Here is a 19,624-nt window from a genome sequence, read left to right on the forward strand (position 1 = left end):
TGGTTTCTTTTACCTCATGTATTTTCATCCATGCTGTACTTCATTATTTTTAATAGCTGAACAACATTCCATTACATAGATATATCATATTTTGCTTCTCTATTTATCAGATAATAAACATATAGACTGTTTCTACATTTTGGTTATTTTCAATACTACTGCTATGATCATTTGTGTATAAGATTTTGTGCAGACTTTTTTTTTTTTTTTGTAGAGACAGAGTCTCACTGTACCGCCCTCAGGTAGAGTGCCATGGCGTCACATGGCTCACAGCAACCTCTAACTCTTGGGCTTACGCGATTCTCCTGCCTCAGCCTCCAGAGCAGCGGGCACTACAGGCGCGCGCCACAACTCCCGGCTATTTTTTTTTCGTTGTTGCAGTTTGGCCAGGGCTGGGTTTGAACCTGCCACCCTCAGCATACGGGGCCGGCGCCCTACTCACTGAGCCACAGGCATCGCCCGCAGACATGTTTTTAATTCTCTTCGGTAGATTCCTAGAAGTGGATTTGCTAGGTCACGGTAACTCTGTGCTAATGTTTTGAGGAACTGCTAAACTATTTCCAAACAAATGCAACATTTTATATTCACACCAATGTATGACAGTGCTAATTGCTGCACATCCTTGCTAACACTTACTGTCCATCTTTTTTTTTTTTTTTTGTAGAGACAGTCTCACTGTACCGCTCTCGAGTAGAGTGCCATGACTTCACACGGCTCACAGCAACCTCTAACTCTTGGGCTTATGCGATTCTCTTGCCTCAGCCTCCCAAGCAGCTGGGACTACAGGCGCCTGCCGCAATGCCCGGCTATTTTTGTTGTTGCAGTTTGGCTGGGGCTGGGTTTAAACCCGCCACCCTCGGCGTATGGAGCCGGCGCCTTACTCACTGAGCCACAGGCACCGCCCTACTGTCCACCTTTTTTATTATGGCCAACCCAGGTGAGTGTGAAATCTATCTCACTGTGTTCTTAACTGGTATTTCCCTAATAACTAATGATACTGAACTTCTTTTCACATGCTTACTGGTCATTTGTGTAACTTTCTTAGAGCAGTATCTGTTGAAATCATTTGCCTATTTTGAAACTTGGTTATTTGCCTTTTTATCATTGAATTTTGATAGTTGTTTAGGTAAATTCTATATACTCCCCAGATTTGATTTTTAAAGTTTTCTTTCATTCTATGGGCTGTCTATTCACTTTCTTTCTGTTTCTTTCCTTTTTTTTGAGACAGGGTCTCACTCTGTTGCCCTGGCTCATACCTCCCTGCAACCTTGAACTCCTAAGCTGAAGCAATCCTCTTGTCTCAGCCTCCCAGGTAGCTGGGACTTGAGGTATGCACCACCACACTCAACTACTTTTTAAAAATTGTTTTTGTAGAAGTGGAGATTTCATTATGTTGATTAGGCTGGTTCTGAACTCCTGGCCTAACATGATCTTCCTGCTTCAGCCTCACAAAGTGCTAGGATTACAGGCATGAGCCACAGTACCCCACCTTTACTTCCTTAATAGTGTCCTTTGATGCAAAGTTTTGTTTTGTTTTGTTTTGTTTTTTAGAGACAGAGTTTCACTTTGTCGCCCTTGGTGGAGTGCTGTAGCATCACAGCTCACAGCAACCTCAAACTCTTGAGGTCAAGTGATTCTCTTGCCTCAGCCTCCCAAGTAGCTGGGACTGAAGATACCTGCCACATGCCCGGCTGTTTTTATTTTATTTATTTGTTTATATATAGACAGAGTCTCAAGCTTTTGCACTGGATAGAGTGCTATGGCGTCATAGCTCACAGTAACTTCCAATTCTTGAGCTCAAGTGATCTACTTGCCTCAGTTTTTCTATTTTTAGTAGAGATAGGGTCTTGCTTTTTGCTCAGGCTGGTCTTAAACCTGTGAGCTCAAACGATCCACCTGCCTCAGCCTCCCAGATTGCTAGGATTACAGGCGTGACTCATGACGCCTGGCCTTGCCCAGCTATTTTTAGAGATGAGATCTCACTCTGGCTCAGGCTGGTCTCAAAACTTAGAGCTCAGACAATCCACCCACCTCAGCCTCCCAGAATGCTAGCATTATAGGCATTAGCCACCACTCCCAGCCTGTTGATGCAAAAAGTTTTTAATTTCGGCAGTGCCCCTAGCTCAGTCAGCAGGGCGCCGGCCACATACACCTAGGGTGCCATGTTCAAACCCAGCCCAGGCCCGCTAAGCAACAATGACAACTGCAACCAAAAAATAGCTAGGCATTGTGGTGGGCACCTGTAGTCCCAGCTACACGGGAGGCTAAGGCAAGAGAATCACTTGAGCCCTTGAGTTTGAGGTTGCACTCTACCCAGGGTGACAGCTTGAGACTCTGTCTCAAAAAAAAAAAAAAAAAAAAAAAAAAAGAGGCAAGAGAATCGCCTAAGCTGGAGGTTGCTGTGAGCTGTGATGCCATAGCACTCTACCCAGGGTGACAAAGTGAGACTCTGTCTCAAAAAAAAAAAAAAAAAAAAAAAAAAAGAGGCAAGAGAACCACCTAAGCTGGAGGTTGCTGTGAGCTGTGATGCCATGGCACTCTACCCAGGGTGACAAAGTGAGACTCTGTCTCACTTTGTAAAAAAAAAAAAGTTTTTAAAGTCTAATTTATCTATTTTTCTTTTGATTGCTTATTTCAAGATCACAAGGACTGACACCTGAATTTGCTAAGAGTTTTATAATTTTAGCTTGTATTAGGTCCCTGACCCATTTTGAGTTCATTTTTGCATATCGTGTAGGCAGGGGTCTAAACTCATCCTTTTTATGTCCATCTCCAGTTGTCCTAGTGCCATTTGTTTAAAAGACTATTCCTTCTTTGTTGAACTTAACTGTTTTGGCACCCTTGATGAAAAGAGGAAAAAAAAAAAATTTTTTTTTTTTTTTTTTGAGACAGTCTCATTATGTCACCCTCAGTAGAGTGCTATGGCATCAGAGCTCACAGCAACCTCAAACTCTTGGGCTTAAGAGATTTTCTTGCCTCAGCCTCCCAAGTAGCTGGGACTACAGGCGCCCGCCACAATGCACAGCTTTTTTTTTTTTTTTTTGTACTGTTATCATTGCTGTTTAGCAGGCCCTGGCCAGGTTTGAACCCACCAGCCCTGGTGCATGTGGCTTGTGCCCTAACCACTAAGCTACAGGCACCAAGCCAAAAGAAAAATTTTTTTAAGAGACAGAGTCTTATTTTGTCACCCTCAGTAGAGTGCCATGACGTCACAGCTCACAGCAACCTCCAGCTCTTGTGGCGATTCTCTTGCCACAGCCTCCCGAGTAGCTGGGACTACAGGCACCCGCCACAATGCCCGGCTATTTTTTGGTTGCAGTTTGGCTGGGGCAGGGTTTGAACCTGCCACCCTTGGTATATGGGGGTGATGCCTTACTCACTGAGCCACAGGCGCTGCCCATCAAAAGAAGTTTTTTTTAAGACACAGGACCTTGCTGTGTCAACCAAGGTGTCACTCAGGAGTACAATCATAGCTCACTGTAACCGCAAACTCCTGGGCTCAAGCAATCCTCCCACCTCCACCTTCCAAAGAACTGGGACTATAGGCACATATCACCACATACCCAGTTAAATATATATTTTTTAATTTTTTGTGGAGATGGGGTCTTGGTATGTTGTGCAGACTAGTGGCAAACTCCTGGCCTCAAACAATCCTCCTGTCTTGGCCTCCCAAGGTACTCATTACAGGTACGAGCCATTACCTCCAGCTACTTGTTGAAAATTCATCAAAAATGTTAAGGGCTCATTTCTAGATTCTCACTTTTATTCCAACAATCCATATGCCTATCTTTATGCCAGTACCAGTGCCTTCATTACTGTAGCTTTGTACTGAGTTTTGAAATTGGAAAGGGTGAGTCCTCCAAACCTCCTTCTTTTTCAAGAGACTGTTTTACTATTCTAGGTCCTGTTCATTTCCACGTGAGCATCATAATTGTCAATTTCTGAAAAATAGCCAGTTGGGATTTTGATAAGGCATAAACTGAAGGTATAGATTGCTTTGTGTAGTACTGCCACTTTAACAATATTAGGTGTTCCAATCCATGAATACAGGATGTCTTCCCATTGATTTCTTTTTAAATTTCTTTCAATGATGTTTTATTATAGTTTTCAGTATAAAAGTCATATAGTTTTTTTTTTTTGTAAAATTTAATTCTAAGTATTTTATTCCTTTTGATGCTACTGAAAATGAAAACTGCTATGGGTTTTTTCTTTTTTTGGAGACAGGTCTTGCTCTGTCTCCTAGGCTAGAGTGTAGTGGACAATCATAGCCGACTGTAACCTCAAACTCCTAGACTCAAGCAATCCTCCCACCTCAGCCTTCTGAGTAATAGCTGGGATTATATGAGCATACCATCATACCTAGCTAATTTTAACTTTTCTGCAGAGACAGGGTCTTGCTATGTTGCTCAGCAGCCTGGTCTCAAACTCCTGGCCTTGACCAATTGTCCCACCTTGGCCTCCCAAAGTGCTGGAAGTACAGGCATACATCATCATATCTGGTTGAAATTATTTTCTTAATTTCAATTTCAGATTATTTATTGCCAGTGTAGGGAAAGATGATTTTTGTATATTGATCTTGTATCCTGAAACCTTGAACTCATTTATCAGCTCAACAGTTTTCTATGGATTCCTTAGTATTTTCTATATACAAGATCAACTCAACTACAAAAAGAAGTTTTATTTCTTCCCTCCCAATTGGGATGCCTTTCATTTCCTTCTCTGGCCTAAACTTCACTGGCTGTAACTTCCAGTACACTGTTGAAAAGAAGTGGTAAGAACAAACATCCTGGTCTTTTTCCTGATCTTAGGGGAAAAGTCTTTCACATTAACTACATTGTTAGCTATGTATTTTTTAGAGATGCCCTTTATCAGTCTGAAGAAATTTCCTTCTGTTCTCAGTCTGCTTAGTATTTTTTATCATGAAAGAAGGTTAGAACGTGGGCAGCGCCTGTGGCTCAAAGGAGTAGGGGACCGGCCCCATATGCCGGAGGTGGCAGGTTCAAACCCAGCCCCAGCCAAAAACTGCAAAAAAAAAAAAAAAAGATGGTTAGAACGTGTCAAATGTTTTTTGTCTATTCGGATGATTGCATAGTTTTTGTCCTTTTTTCTATTAATGTGGTGTATTAAACTGGTTGATTATTGTATGATGAACCAAACTTACTTTCCTGAGAGAAATCCTACTTGTTCCTGATATATAATCCATTTTATACGCTGCTAAATTCAGTTTGTTAGTATTTAGTTCAGGATTGTAGAAAGTTGTAAAACACGGCTGGGCACAAGTGGCTCACATCTGTAATCCTAGCACTTGGGAGGCCAAGGGGGGCAGATTGCTTGAGCTCAGGAGTTCTGAGACCAGCCTGAGCAAGAGTGAGATCCCATCTCCAAAGACAGAAAAACTAGCTGGGTATAGTGGTGAGTTCCTATAGTCCCAGCTACTTGGGAGGCTGAGGCAAGAGGACTGCTTGAGCCCAAAAGGCTGCTGCAAGCAATGATGATGCCCTGGCACTCTACACAGGGCAACAGAGACTCTGTCTCCAAAAAAAGGCAAAACAATACCACATACACTATGTAGCATTATACATCATTTAGGGTTGTAACATCTGTGTTACTCTTTAAACTTTTCTATGTATCTGAAACATCTTATAATAACTTTTAAAATTTGACTTGCATTTTTCTCATAACCTCTGAATAGCAGATAAGAAGGAAAACTTGCTGGCTGTCTATGTCACATACAATTCTTACAATTCAAGATCAAGGAGACCTCAATTACTGATATGTCTATCTGAAATGCCCTTTCACTCCTCTTCAATTCTCAAAAACCCACAAAGAACTAGCATGCTGGCACGTGCCTGTAATCCACCTACTTGGGAGGCTGAAATGGAATGATAACTTGAGCCCAGCCTGGGCAACACAGCAAGATACCACCTCAGGGCGGCGCCTGTGGCTCAGTCGGTAGGGCGCCAGCCCCATATACCGAGGGTGGCGGGTTCAAACCCGGCCCCGGCCAAACTGCAACCAAAAAATAGCCGGGCGTTGTGGCGGGCGCCTGTAGTCCCAGCTACTTGGGAGGCTGAGGCAAGAGAATCGCTTAAGCCCAGGAGTTGGAGGTTGCTGTGAGCTGTGTGAGGCCACGGCACTCTACCGAGGGCCATAAAGTGAGACTCTGTCTCTACAAAAAAAAAAAAAAAAAAAAAAAAGATACCACCTCAATTTAAAAAAAAAAAAAGGCTCGGTGCCTGTGGCTCAAACAGCTAAGGCGTCAGCCACATACACCTGAGCTAGCGGGTTCGAATCCAGCCCGGGCCCGCCAAACAACAATCAGGCTACAATCAAAAAATAGCTGGGCGTTGTGGCAGGCGCCTGTGGTCCCAGCTACTTGGGAGGCGGAGGCAGGAGAATCGCCTAAGCCTAAGAGCTGGAGGTTGCTGTGAGCTGTGTGACACCATGACACTCTACCAAGGGTGGCAAAGTGAAACTCTGTCTCAAAAAAAAACAAGGCTAGGCACCTGTGGCTCAAGCAGCTAAGGCACCAGCCACATATACCTGAGCTGGCGGGTTCAAATCCAGCCCAGGCTGCCAAACAACAATGATGGCTGCAACCAAAAAATAGCCAGGTGCTGTGGCAGGTGCCTCTAGTCCCAGCTACTTGGGAGGCAGAGGCAAGAGAATTGCTTAAGCTCAGGAGTTGGAGATTGCTGTGAGCTATGATGCCATAGTACTCTACACAAGGCGACAGCTTGAGGGGCTCTGTCTAAAAAAAACAAAAAACATAAGGATCAAGGGTAACTTCTAGGCAGAGTTAACCATATGCACTTATTTTTATTCCTCTATAAAGGTATATCACATTGTACTATAATCTTTATGTCTATATTCCTTACTAAACTATGAATTCCCTAATGGCCTAGAACCAATCTTTTTCATATTTGTACTTTTAGTCCTACTGTATCCCTTATAAACATCACAGATTCAAAAAATGAATAAACTGAATATATAAACACAAATAATATGACTTGGCACCTATAGCTCAGTGGCTAGGGCACCAGCTACATACACCAGGGCTGGCAGGTTTGAACCCAGCCCAGGCCTAACAATGGGCCCAAACAATGCCAACTACAACATAAAAATAGCTGGGTGTTGTGGTGGCAGTCCCAGCTACTTGGAAGGCTAAGGCAAGAGAATCACTTAACCCTAAGAGTTTGAGGTTGCTGTGAGCTATGATGCCACCACATTCTACAAAGAGTGATATAGTAATACTTTGTCTCAAATAATAATAATAATAGTAAGGCAGTCAGCCTTGATAATTCAAATTCTTACTCAAAGATTACATTAATATATTCCTTTAAAAGCCAAAAACTCAGAGTTATATATAGACAATCCAAGATTAAAGGTTAGTAAGAAATCCAAAGATGATGGAGTCTAGGGAGCTATATTCTAGTCTTGGCTCTTTTGCCAACTAGCTGTGTGATCTTATCCAAGTCATTTTACCTGTAAAGTGAGGACATTATTTCTTCAAGGTTCCTATTAGCTCTAAAATTCTAATTCACTGAATTTTAAACTTTGGATTTTGATGAAAATATTTACATAGGGAAATATTTTGTCATTCTGACTGTCTAAAACCTGTTCCTGTTTGGGGAGAACCCCCAAACAAGTCGATACAGCCTCCTTCCACCCCCTAGCACTTAAAACATTCCTAATTTAAGTTAGGTTAGAGCAGCGGTTCTCAACTTGAGGGTCACGACCCTTTTGGGGCTCGAACAACCCTTTCACAGGGGTCACCTAAGACCATCCTGCATACCAAATATTTACATTACGATTCATAACAGTAGCAAAATTACAGTTATGAAGTAGCAATGAAAATAATTTTATGGTTGGGGGTCACCACAACTGTATTAAAGGGTCGCACCATTAGGAAGGTTGGGAACCACTGGCATAGCCTTCTAGGAGAGACTTTGAATCTTGAGGAAATAACACAAAAGCACAGGATCTTTTGGAGATTATTCTTAGTCGTCTTGAAGGAGTTGAAAATCCAGCAAAACAACCAATCTAGGGAAAACAATAACAGCAACACTGCCCCAAATAGATAATCCCTGTTGCAGATCTTGGTTGTTCTTACCAACCTGTATCCTGGGCTTCTTGGCAATGATCTAAATGGCCGAATACTCTTCTGATTAATTCCTTTTTAGCTTAAGTTAACCAAAATCAGTTTCTTTGTTACAACCAAAATGCTGATCAGTACAATTTACATTGATATTCTGATGAAAATTATTTCACTATTTTTTAAAAGATTTAAATTGAGGGCAGTGCCTGTGGCTCAAGGAGTAGGGCTCCGGTCCCATATGCCGGAGGTGGCGGGTTCAAACCCAGCCCCGGCCAAAAAACACACACACACACACACACACACACAAAAAAAAAAAAAAGATTTAAATTGAAATTAAAAGTTGAAAAAAGGACTGACAAGGTGGCGCCTGTGGCTCAGTGAGTAGGGCGCCAGCCCCATATACCAAGGGTGGCAGGTTCAAACCCGGCCCCAGCCAAACGGCAACAACAACAACAACAACAAATTGCCAGGTGTTGTGGCGGGTGCCTGTAGTCCCAGCTACTCAAGAGGCTGAGGCAAGAGAATCGCCTAAGCCCAAGAGCTGGAGGTTGCTCTTGGGTTGCTCTTGGATGCCACAGCACTCTACCAAGGGCAACAAAGTAAGACTCTGCCTCAGAAAAAAGAAAAGAAAAGAAAAAAGGACTGACAACTGGCAATGAGAAACGTATAGGGAAAGAACCTACGGCAGGCATTTAGATATTGCAAAAAGGAAAGCAAAAGCAAAGCCACAGCTACATTTGCTCATAGATCAATTCAGGCATCACATGGCACTAATTATGGCACTTTCTAGAACTAGTAAAGCATCCTTTAATAATAACTAAGGACCTCCCCTAAAAATCATTCCTGTTTTAAATATTCTAAAATAATAAATTTAGGGAGCCAGGCAAAGTGGTTCACTATAATCCTAGTGCTGATGGATTGCTTGAGCTAAAGAGTTCCAGACTAGCCTGAGGAAGAGTGAGACCCCATCTCTACTAAGCAAACTTGAGACCCTGTCTCTACTAAAAAGAAAAATTAGACAGGTGTCATAGCAGGCGCCTGTAGTCTCAACTACTCGAGAGACTGAGGCAAAAGGAACTCTTAAGCACAGAGTTTGAGGCTGCTGTGAGCTATGGCTCCAGCAAACTCTACCAAGGCAACAAAGTGAGATTTTGTCTCCAAAAAAAAGGAAAGAAAAAAATTGTGTTGCTCTGGCTGGCCTCGAACTCCTGGGCTCAAGTGATCTTGCCTCAGCCTTTCAAGTAGCTGGGACTTATAAGCACCCAGCCACTGTACCCAACCTGGCTATCATTCTTATCAAAATTTTAGTAAACCATCAAGGGCTTATAAAATTACATAGTTAATAAGGTTTTAAGAAAATTAATGACAGTGGCGCCCATAGCTCAGTGGGTAAGGTGCCAGCCACATACACTGAGGCTGGCGGGTTTGAACCCAGCCTGGGCCTGCTAAACAACAACTACAACCAAAAAATAGCCAGGTGTTGTGGCAGGCACAAGTAGTCCCAGCTACTTGGAAGGCTGAGGCAAGAGAATCAGTTAAACCCAAGAGTTTGAGGTTGCTGTGAGCTGTGATGCTACAGCACTCTACTGAGGCCTCAAAAAAAGAAAAAAAGAAAGAAAATTAATGACTATAGGCAATATTTTTTAATGGCTTTCTAAGATTCAAGGTGATTCAGAGCTTCTGATCTACTGTATAATCAGGTTCTCTCTATAATTAAAGGTCGCTAGGTGGCTCTGATTAAAATTATGACAGTAAGTCCCTGAAAAAGGGATGGAAATGCCTTGTGAAGGCATGACATTCATACTTCCAATAGCACACTATGAATGCTAGAGCAAAACTACATCATGAAAATGTAAATTACAATACAGTTATTTTGTCCCAAAGTTGAAGATCCCTAAAGGGTCTCAACTTTTAAATGCTAACATGACAGACATAATTAACATTACAGAAGCATGGCTCCGTGCCTAAAGCTCAGCGGCTAGGGCGCCAGCCACATACACCAGAGCTGGCAGGTTCAAATCCAGCCCAAGCTTGCCAAACAATGACAACTCCAACACCCCCACACACAAAAAAAAAAAAAGAACACAGCCGGGCATTGTGGTGGGCGCTTGTAGTCCCAGCTACTTGGGAGGCTGAGGCAAGAGACTCGCTTAAGCCTAAAAGCTTGAGGTTGCTGTGAGCTGTGACACTATGGCACTCTACCCAGGGCGACATAGTGAGACTCTGTCTCAAAAAAAACTACTACAGAAGCACAAAGTCATTATCATACATGAGATGTGAAGAAAGGAAAAACCTCTCTCCATACACCTCATTACCCTACTGTGCCAAATCTTGTTAGGCCAGGACAGCGTCTAACCTTCATATCTAAGAGACTTAAACAAGTAATAAGAAAGGAAAGAAGGGCAAAGGAGATTATTCCCAAAATAGTAACAAAATCAGCAGATTAGAAAAAGGATAAAGGAAAGGCAGTCCATGCTTTCCTTCATCCAAAAAAAAAATCATTTTAATATTTGAAAAAGGCTGGACTAAAACCTAGGGAAACTGAAAACATACAACCATGAAAACTGAGGAAGAGTAAAAATATTTGGCTCATCTAAGGGCCCAGCCCTTTGGCATGGAGCTTGATCTAAGGCTCCAAAATGATTCAAATGAAGACATCCCTACAATAAGACAACTGCCTCACTTTACAAACATAATCCCTTCCTTAAATTCCAAATTGTCAAAGTTAGAGACTTTCAAGTACTACAGATATGGATGCACCTAGAAATAAAAAACATCAACTGGCTCATTGCAGTTCTGAGGCAACTAGTTAATGGTAATATAATAAAAATGATCTCAAAAAACTGAAGTTCACTTTTAACGTGGTTCTGATAACCTAACAAGGTTCTACCAATAAATTACCCAGAAGTGACTGACGAGGAAAAAACCCAAAATTCCTTTAAGACAAAAGAAGTTGGCTCACACATAGCACAGTGGTTACAGCACCAATCACCTACGCCGAGGCTGGCAGGTTCAAACCTGGCCATGGCCAGCTAAACAACAATGACAACTCCGACAAATACATAACCAGGCAGGCAGCGCCTGTGGCTCAGGGGGTAGGGTACCTCCATATACTGAGGGTGGAGGGTTCAAATCTGGCCCCAGACAAACTGCAACCAAAGGAAAAAAAAAAAAAAGCTGGGCATTGTGATGGGCACCTGTAGTCCCAGCTACTCGGGAGGCTGAGGCAAGGGAATCACATAAGGCCAGGAGTTGGAGGTTGCTGTGAGCTGTGACGCCACAGTACTCTACCGAAGGCAATAAAATAAGACTCTGTCTCTTAAAAAAAAAAAAAAAAATAGCCAGGCATTGTAATGGGCGCCTGTAGTCCCAGCTACTTGGAAGGCTGAGGCAAGAGAACTGCTTAAGCCCAAGAGCTTGAAGTTGCTGTGAGCTGTGACGCTACAGCACTCTACCCAGGGCGACAGCTTGAGACTCTGTCTCAAAACAAAAATAAATAAAAATTAAAAAAAGGAGGGCGGCGCCTGTGGCTCAGTGGGTAGGGCACCGGCCCCATATACCGAGAGTGGTGGGTTCAAACCCGGCCCCAGCCAAACTGCAACCAAAAAAATAGCCGGGCGTTATGGCAGGCGCCTGTAGTCCCAGCTATCCGGGAGGCTGAGGCAAGAGAATCGCCTAAGCCCAGGAGTTGGAGGTTGCTGTGAGCTGTGTGAGGCCACGGCACTCTACCGAGGGCTATAAAGTGAGACTCTGTCTCTACAAAAAAAAAAAGGACTTTATGTTATCATTTATCTAGTTAATAACGTACTGAAAAGTTTATCTTATGCACTGAAAGAAATGGGAAAATAGCTAATTTTCTTTTTTTTTTTCTTTAAACAAAGTCTCATTCTGTTGCCCTGGTGTCATAGCTCACAGCAACCTCAAACTCTTGGGCCCAAGACATCCTTTTGCCTTAGCCCCTGGAGGAGCTGGGACTACATCCCTGCTAGTTTTTTTTTTCTATTTTTAGTAGAGATAGGGTCTCGTTCTTGCTCAGGCAATCCACCCACCTTAGCCTCCTTAGAGTACTAGGATTAGAAGCATGAGCCACTGCATCCAGCCTAGTTTTTTGTTTTCTTTACTTTTAGATTAATATAAAGACACAGACTATTAGGTTGTGTTGTTTGCATTTGTTATAGAGTCCAAGTTGTAGTGGGGCTCCTGACCCAGGAGGTGTGCCATATATATACACTTGCATTGTGCCCATTAGGTGAAAGGACACAAACTTTTCTTTTTTTTTTTTTTTTTTTGAGACTCAGAGTCGTTGGGTAGAATGGTATGATGTCATGACAGCTCACAGCAAACTCCAGCTCTTGGACTCAAGTGATACTTTTGCCTCAGTTTTTCTATTTTTAATAGAGACAGGGGTCTTGCTCTTGCTCAGGCTAGTATGAAACTCCTGAGCTCAAGCAATCCACCCACCTCAGGCTCCCACAGTGCTAGGATTACAGGTATGAGCCACTGTGCTGGTCACACCTATTTTTTTCTTTTCTTTTCTTTTTTGAGATAGTTTCATTGTTGCCCTCGGTAGAGTGCCGTGGAATCACAGCTCATAGCAACCTCAAACTCTTGGGCTTATTAAGTAAATCACTTGCCTCAGCCTCCCAAAGAGCTGGGACTATAGGCGCCTGCCACAACACCTGGCTATTTTTTTGTTGTAGTTGTCATTGTTGTTTAACAGGCCTGGGCTGGGCTCGAACCCACCAGCCCTGGTGCATGTGGCTGGCACTTTAACCACCGAGCCATGGGCATGGGAATGCTTTAAGCAATTCTCTTGCCTCAGTCTCCCAGGTAGCTGGGACTACAGGCACCCACCATAACACTCGGCTATTTTTTTGTTGTAGTTGTCATTGTTTGGCAGGCTCAGGTCAGGTTCCAACTCACCAGCCCTGGGGTATGTGGCTAGCACCTACTAGCTGAGCTACAGGCACTGAGACCACACCAATTTTCTTAATGAAACTTCCCTGGCACTTATCACTCAAATTTCTAGAGCAATGAATTGTAACTTTTTTTTTTTTTTTTTGTAGAGACAGTTTCACTTTATCGCCCACAATGCCGTGGCATCACACAGCTCACAGCAATCTCCAACTCCTGGGCTTAGACGATTCTCTTGCTTCAGCCTCCCAAGTAGCTGGAACTACAGGTGCCTGCCATAACTCCCGGCTATTTTTTCTTTCAGTTTGGCCGAGGCCAGGTTTGAACCCACCACCCTTGGTATACGGGGACGGCGCCCTGCCCACTGAGCCACAAGAGGCACCCTGAACTTTAACTTTTTAAAAGGTGGGGCCGAGCATGGTGGCTCACACCTGTAATCCTAGCATTTTGGAAGGCCAAGGCAGGGAGGATTGCTTGAGGTCAGGAGTTCAAGACCAGCCTGAGCAACAAAGCGATGTGGTCTCCACAACAAATTGAAAAATAAGCTGAGTATGGCGATGTCCCCGTGTAGTTCCAGCTACTGGGAGACTGAGCCCAGAAGTTTGAGGCTGCAGTAAGCTATGATCATGCCATTGCCCTTTTGCTCAGGTAACAAAGCTAAAAAAGAAAAAGGGGTGGGGAACAATGAAGAGGGGAGGGGAGAAAGAAATTTTTCAAAAAGATGAGGGATTAATGGAACATTTTCCCCCAGCCTTTCATACTTTTTTTTTTTTTTTTGACAGTTTCGCTCAGTTGCCCTGGGTGGAGTGCTGTCAGGTCATCAAAGCTCACAGCAATCTCAAACTCCTGGTCTCAAGCAATCCTCCTGCCTAGTAGCCAGGGCTATAGGCATGCACCACACACCCAAGTTTTTCTATTTTTAGTAGAGACTGGATCTCGCTCTTGCTCAGCCTGGTCTCCAACTCCTGAGCTCAAGCAATTCACTCACCTCAGCCTCCCAGAGAGCTAGGATTACAGGCACAAGCCACAACTACACACTGCATCCCGCTCCTTTCATATTGCTTAACATCCTTCCCCTTTTTGATCCTATTCGTTCCTGGGCTCACAGAATGCCAGACAGCACCAAAAACACTGACTGAAAGGTTTGGTATGTGTGTTGCCCAGGCTGTGTACAGCGGCCTCACCATGGTTTACTGCAAACTTGAATTCCTGGGCTCAAGTGATCCTCCTGCCTCACCCTCCTATATTGCTGGGACTACAAGCCAATAGCTAGGATTACAGGTGGAAGCCACTACATCCAACCTTTTTTGCTGATTTAATTGAAGACAACTGGTAAGAATACTAGCCCAAATATTAAAAGATCTGATTTCTGGCTTGGCACCCAGCCAGCAGCTCAGTGGTTAGGGAGCCAACCACATACACTGGGGCTGGCAGGTTCAAACCCAGCTGGAGCCTGCTAAACAACAACAACAACAACAATAACAACAACAAATAGCTGGGGGCAGCGCCTGTGGCTCAAAGGAGTAGGGCACAGGCCCCATATGCTGGAGGTGGTGGGTTCAAACCCAACCTCGGCCAAAAACGGCAAAAAAAAAAAAAATAGCTGGGCACTGTGGCAGGCACCTGTAGTCCCAGCTACTTGGGAGGCTGAGGCAAGAGGATCACTTGAACCCAAGAGTTTGAGGTTGCTGTGAGCTAAGGGTGACAAAGTGAGACTGTCTAGAAAAAAAAAATCTGATTTCTATACCTCACCCTAGCAGCCAAGTCAAAATCACTTTGTACAACTGATTTCTTCTCTCAAATTTTCTTGCTATTGCATTATTAATAAGATCCTATTTGGTAAGATATTCTTAAACACAAAAGAAAGCAAGTTTATGCTTTTTCATTCTGAATAAGAACTGAAATAACATAATGAAAATACATGCCACTTTAAGACACACATTCAAAAACACATCTTGCACACTACTGCTTAACCAAGAGGGCAACAGCAAAATTGGGCACAACTGCTTAACCAAGAGGGCAACAGCCTGGGCAGTTGGTACAGAAACAGCACATACCAGCCAAAGCCTGTGATGTAGAGACCATGTGACAAGCCTGATTTCCTTCCATTAACAATGGAAATACACGTGGGACAGATACACTTAAACTGTATTCCTTTGGAAACTACCCAAAATTAATCTCACTAGAACAAACAAAATCCAAGAGATTCCAAGCTAGCTAGGACAACCTCAGCAGTGCTTACTTTAAAGCAAATGGAGTACTTAAGCACCAAGCAAATAAGTCGACCTATACCCAGAACAGTTTATTCAATAAAACGTAAACTTAACAAACTGTCAGAACAAAGATGTAGTTGTTGAATAGCATATTATCTGCTTCCCTATCACGGTAACAAATGTTTAAAAGAAATAAAAAAAAAAAAAGAAATAAAAAGATTTTCAAGATGGACATCTTGATCTTAAGTACACGAAAAACTAAATTCAAGCACCAACTGTACAATGAAACGTTAAATAAGGTCCTTTACTATGTAACAACTCCAAAGAAGGGGAGTGTCAAAAGGCAGCTTGAAAGTGTTCAGACTAGCCTTCCTCTAAGCTTCTGAAATTCTAAAACTGGTTAACTCAAAGCAATGTGCCTCTTTATGATTTTAGGAGTTGGATTAGAACCAAGAGTGTTTCCAACTGTTCCCAGGTTGCACAGAAGATCCAAAGAGAGTGAAATAAAATGAATATCTAACCGGTCATCAACCGGTCTTATCTCTTTGCCTCTTATCTCTCTGACTCTTATCTCTCTGCCATGGTGAATAGTGACTACTAATCAATTGTTTATTTACTAAGTTCATTTCCTATCTCATTTTCCCCTCTAGCTTCTGAAATTAGAAAACTGCTAAACAAAGGCTCCAGAAACTATCAGCCATAAAAAAAAACACATGAAATGGCTCTGTGCCTGTAGCTCAAGCAGTGACCACACTGAGGCTGGTGGGTAGGAATCCACCAAACAACGACAACTACAATCAAAAAACAGCCAGGCCTTGTGGTAGGCGCCTGTAGTCCCAGCTACTTGGGAGGCTGAGGCAAGAGAATGGCTTAAGCCCAAGAGTTGGAGGTTGCTGTGAGCTGTGACACCACAGTACTCTACTGAGGGTGACAGCTTGAGACTCTGTCTCAAAAAAAAAAAAAAAAGCATAAAATAAGCCTACAAGTGTCATTCATTACCACTAAAACTCTAATATTATTCAACTCCCACCCCAAACAGTCCCCTCTCTCCCTCTCTTTTGCACCCCAAAGTTCCTTTATAGTCTTTCTCCTCTTCCCCAAGAAGTTTCAGTGGGGAATTTCCTCTCATACTTAACTTTAGAAGAAGGGTATTTCACCATTAAAAACAGAATGAAAGTAACCAGGCAAGGTGGCTCACGCCTGTAATCCTAGCACTCTGGGAGGCCGAAGTGAGAGGACTGCTTGAGACCAGCCTGAGTAAGATCCGATACCCTGTCTCTAGTAAAAATAGAGAAAACTAGCAGAGGTGTGGTAGCGCATGCCTGTAGTCCCAATTACTCCACAGGCTAAGACAAGAGGATGTCTTGAGCCCAAGAGTTTGAGGTTGTGAGCTATGACACCAGGACACTCTACACAGGACAACAGAAGGAAAAGGAAGGAAAGGAAAGGGAGAGAGAGAGAAAGAAAAGAAGAAAGAAGAGAAGAAAAAGAATGAAAATTCAAACAGTTAATTGATAATTTCTCCATTTAATAGGTTTCTTCCTATTTTATTTTTTTATACCTAAGACTGATCAGAACAGGGTTCTCAACCTGTGGATCGTAACCCCTTTGGGGGTCGAACGACCCTTTCACAGGGGTCACCTAAGATCATCCTGCATATCAGATATTTACATTACGATTCATAACAGTAGCAAAATTACAGTTATGAAGTAGCAACGAAAATAATTTTATGGTTGGAGGTCACCATAACATGAGGAACTGTATTAAAGGGTTGCAGCATTAGGAAGGTTGAGAACCATTGGATTAGAACAAATGGCCAAATAGCAAAAGAATGCTAATAGAAATTAGGCAAAATACACATCATGTTTTCATGTTAACTTTTTTGTGAATAAGATTGTAGTCATGATTTTAAACCACATTTATAAAATTTATCTTTCCTACTAGGAATAGTAGCCCTGGTTCTTAAGATAGACTTGTGTACTTACTCAGAATTCACAGTGAGGCCCAAATAGTCTGCCTGGGTGTTAACCTCCCAAACAGGCCACTAAACTTTATTCCTGGAGTATTTCCATTTTAAGCCTAACCAAAAATGTAGAATAACAGGTTGCCTCTCTGTTGAAGAAGTATCTAAAATAAACAGATCAGTGTGGGAACTATCACAAGAGGGACTCTGCCTAGTTCTTGAAATCACAGTTTTAGGATTTAGACACACAATGCTTGTGTGAAGGGAAGGCACAGTTTAAGACTATCTATCTGTTAGAAAGAAATACAGGCTTGAGGGTGGCGCCTGTGGCTCCAAGTAATAGGGCACCAGCCCCATATGCCGGAGGTGGCAGATTCAAACCCAGCCCTGGCCAAAAACTGGAAAAAAAAAGCAGGCTTGGCACCATAGCACAGTGGCTCTGGAGCCAGCCACAAACACTGAGGCTGGCGGGGTTGGAACCCAGCCAGGGCCAGCTAAACAACAATGACAATTACAACAAAAAATAGCCAGGTGTCTGTGGCAGGTGCCTGTAGTCCCACCTACTTGGGAGGCTGAAGCAAGAGATTTGCTTAAGCCCAAGAGTTTGAGGTTGCTGTGAGCCTTGACCGCATGGCACTCTACTGAGAGCAACATTGTGAGACTGTCTCAAAAGAATAAAAAGAAATGAAAAGAAATACAGAGACAATGTAAAGAAAGAGCTACAGCAAAAGTTCCCCATGAGATTACCTGAAAACAATAAAGTCTTGGACTCAGAACTAGATTAACATTCAATCAATGGTACTTGGTTTTTCACACAGAAGTTTTGGTGATGACAGCGTGTCTTCACAGCCTAGTGACAGTATTTCCTAAGTTCTAGTTAAAGAAGAAAAAAAATCTGACCTAATTCTTAAAGGTCAAAATGTCTGGACTACTGGGTTTGTGCAAGCAGGACAAAATCCTCTCCAGCCTCTTAATTCTGCCACGACGTGAATCACAATGACAGAGAGCTCTCCTCGCATTTCTCACAAGGCCTGAATCCCATCTGGATTGAAGTTTATTTTGTAAAGTGCAGAATTACACCCTTAGGTCAAGTTTAAAATCTGTTTTGGAATTTTCACCTTTCTGGGTGTGTTAAAGATTACTTGGATAATGGCCTCTCTGCCTTTGATATCTACTTTATTTCTACAATGCTGTTTCTTTAGTGTCATGCTCTCCCCACTGAAAACGAAGTCTTCCTCCTAAACTAACCAACATTTCCAGTTCTTATTTATAATCTGACAAATCAAATTAACACACTGGGGCAATATAAGGCAGTGTGCTGAAAACAGGTGCAATCTACAACATCGCCACTTAAAGATCTGCCAAGTAAACAGGCGATGCTGAACTCTAGAGCAGGCCCCAGGGTTCACACGTCCCAGCCTCCCGCCTGGCCGTTCCTCGGCTCCACCGCAAAGGAATGAGCTCGCCCCGAAACCCACCTCTGCAACTCCTCCTCTTGGATCCTCTCCTCGTCCCACACGAAGACGCCGGCGAGCGACGCCATCAAGACAGAGGCATGGCCAGGGCGGCCGTGCAGCCGGCGCCAGAGGCGGCCGAGGAGGACGCGGCGCGAGCTTTCCGAGTAGAGGCGGCCGTAGAGCTGCGCGATCTGCTGTGCGCGCCGCACGCGCAGGCCCGTCACGAAGCGGCACTGATTGGCCAGCAGGGCCAGTAGGCCCCCGCCCCGTGCCCCCGCCAGCCAGGCGAAGAGGGCGGCAGGCGGCCTCCACGGGAACATGCTGTCCCGTGCGAGCCTCTGGAACCAAATGAGCCTGTCCAGTAGGATGCAGGTGCAGCGTCCCCCTAACTGGCCGGCCACTGACCCGTCTCACAATCCTGCAGCCAGAAGCCGCCCCTCATCTCTCTCTGCAGCAAACGCTAAAGAGTCCCCTCTGGGGAGAGTCGGTCATGGCAGCAGCCGCGGGGACTGCCCGCGACCGCTGCACGAGGCCCTCCTGAACTCGGGCCACAGACCTGCCGGACCGTTGGCTCTCCCCTGCTCCTTGGCTTCCTCTGGCCCGCGCCGGAGACTGTGGTGCAGAGAGCTCGGAAAGCAGCGCAGTAGATAGCTCGGAGCGAGCAGCAAGAAAGCTCCCGCGCGTTCCGCGTCCGCCACACACGCAGCCCGTCTGCAACCTACCGGGTCTCTGCCGCTCGGGTCCTGATTGGGTGTAACCCGGGCTTCTGCGTGCTCATTGGCGCCGCCAAATGCTCATCACTGCTCTCTCCCGCCCCTTCGCTCAGCGTGCCGGGGCAGGCTGCTAGCAAGGTAGGTGGCACGGCGGCTAGAGCAGTCAAGGGCGTCTCGGAAAGTGACCCGCGGACCCTGTTGCTGCTGCCGCCATCTTCGGGCGCGGACCCCACACCACCGAGAAGCGGGCCAGGTGCCTGTTAGAA

The 19,624-nt window shown here is 44.1% G+C and overlaps 1 protein-coding gene across 1 annotated transcript in view; it reads right to left on the reverse strand.

Annotated features, from left to right (window-relative positions):
• The window catches only part of STARD7 (StAR related lipid transfer domain containing 7), a 39,124-nt gene extending 19,754 nt beyond the window's left edge, over nucleotides 1–19,370 (reverse strand). The window contains exon 1 of the mRNA XM_053588722.1: nucleotides 18,667–19,370. Within this exon, the coding sequence (XP_053444697.1) occupies nucleotides 18,667–18,965 (299 nt within the window). The 5' untranslated portion in view covers nucleotides 18,966–19,370. The remainder of the gene's footprint in view (nucleotides 1–18,666) is intronic.
• Nucleotides 19,371–19,624: the final 254 nt, after the last annotated feature.

This window comes from Nycticebus coucang, chromosome 4, assembly GCF_027406575.1.
Source record: "Nycticebus coucang isolate mNycCou1 chromosome 4, mNycCou1.pri, whole genome shotgun sequence".
NCBI lineage: Eukaryota > Metazoa > Chordata > Mammalia > Primates > Lorisidae > Nycticebus > Nycticebus coucang.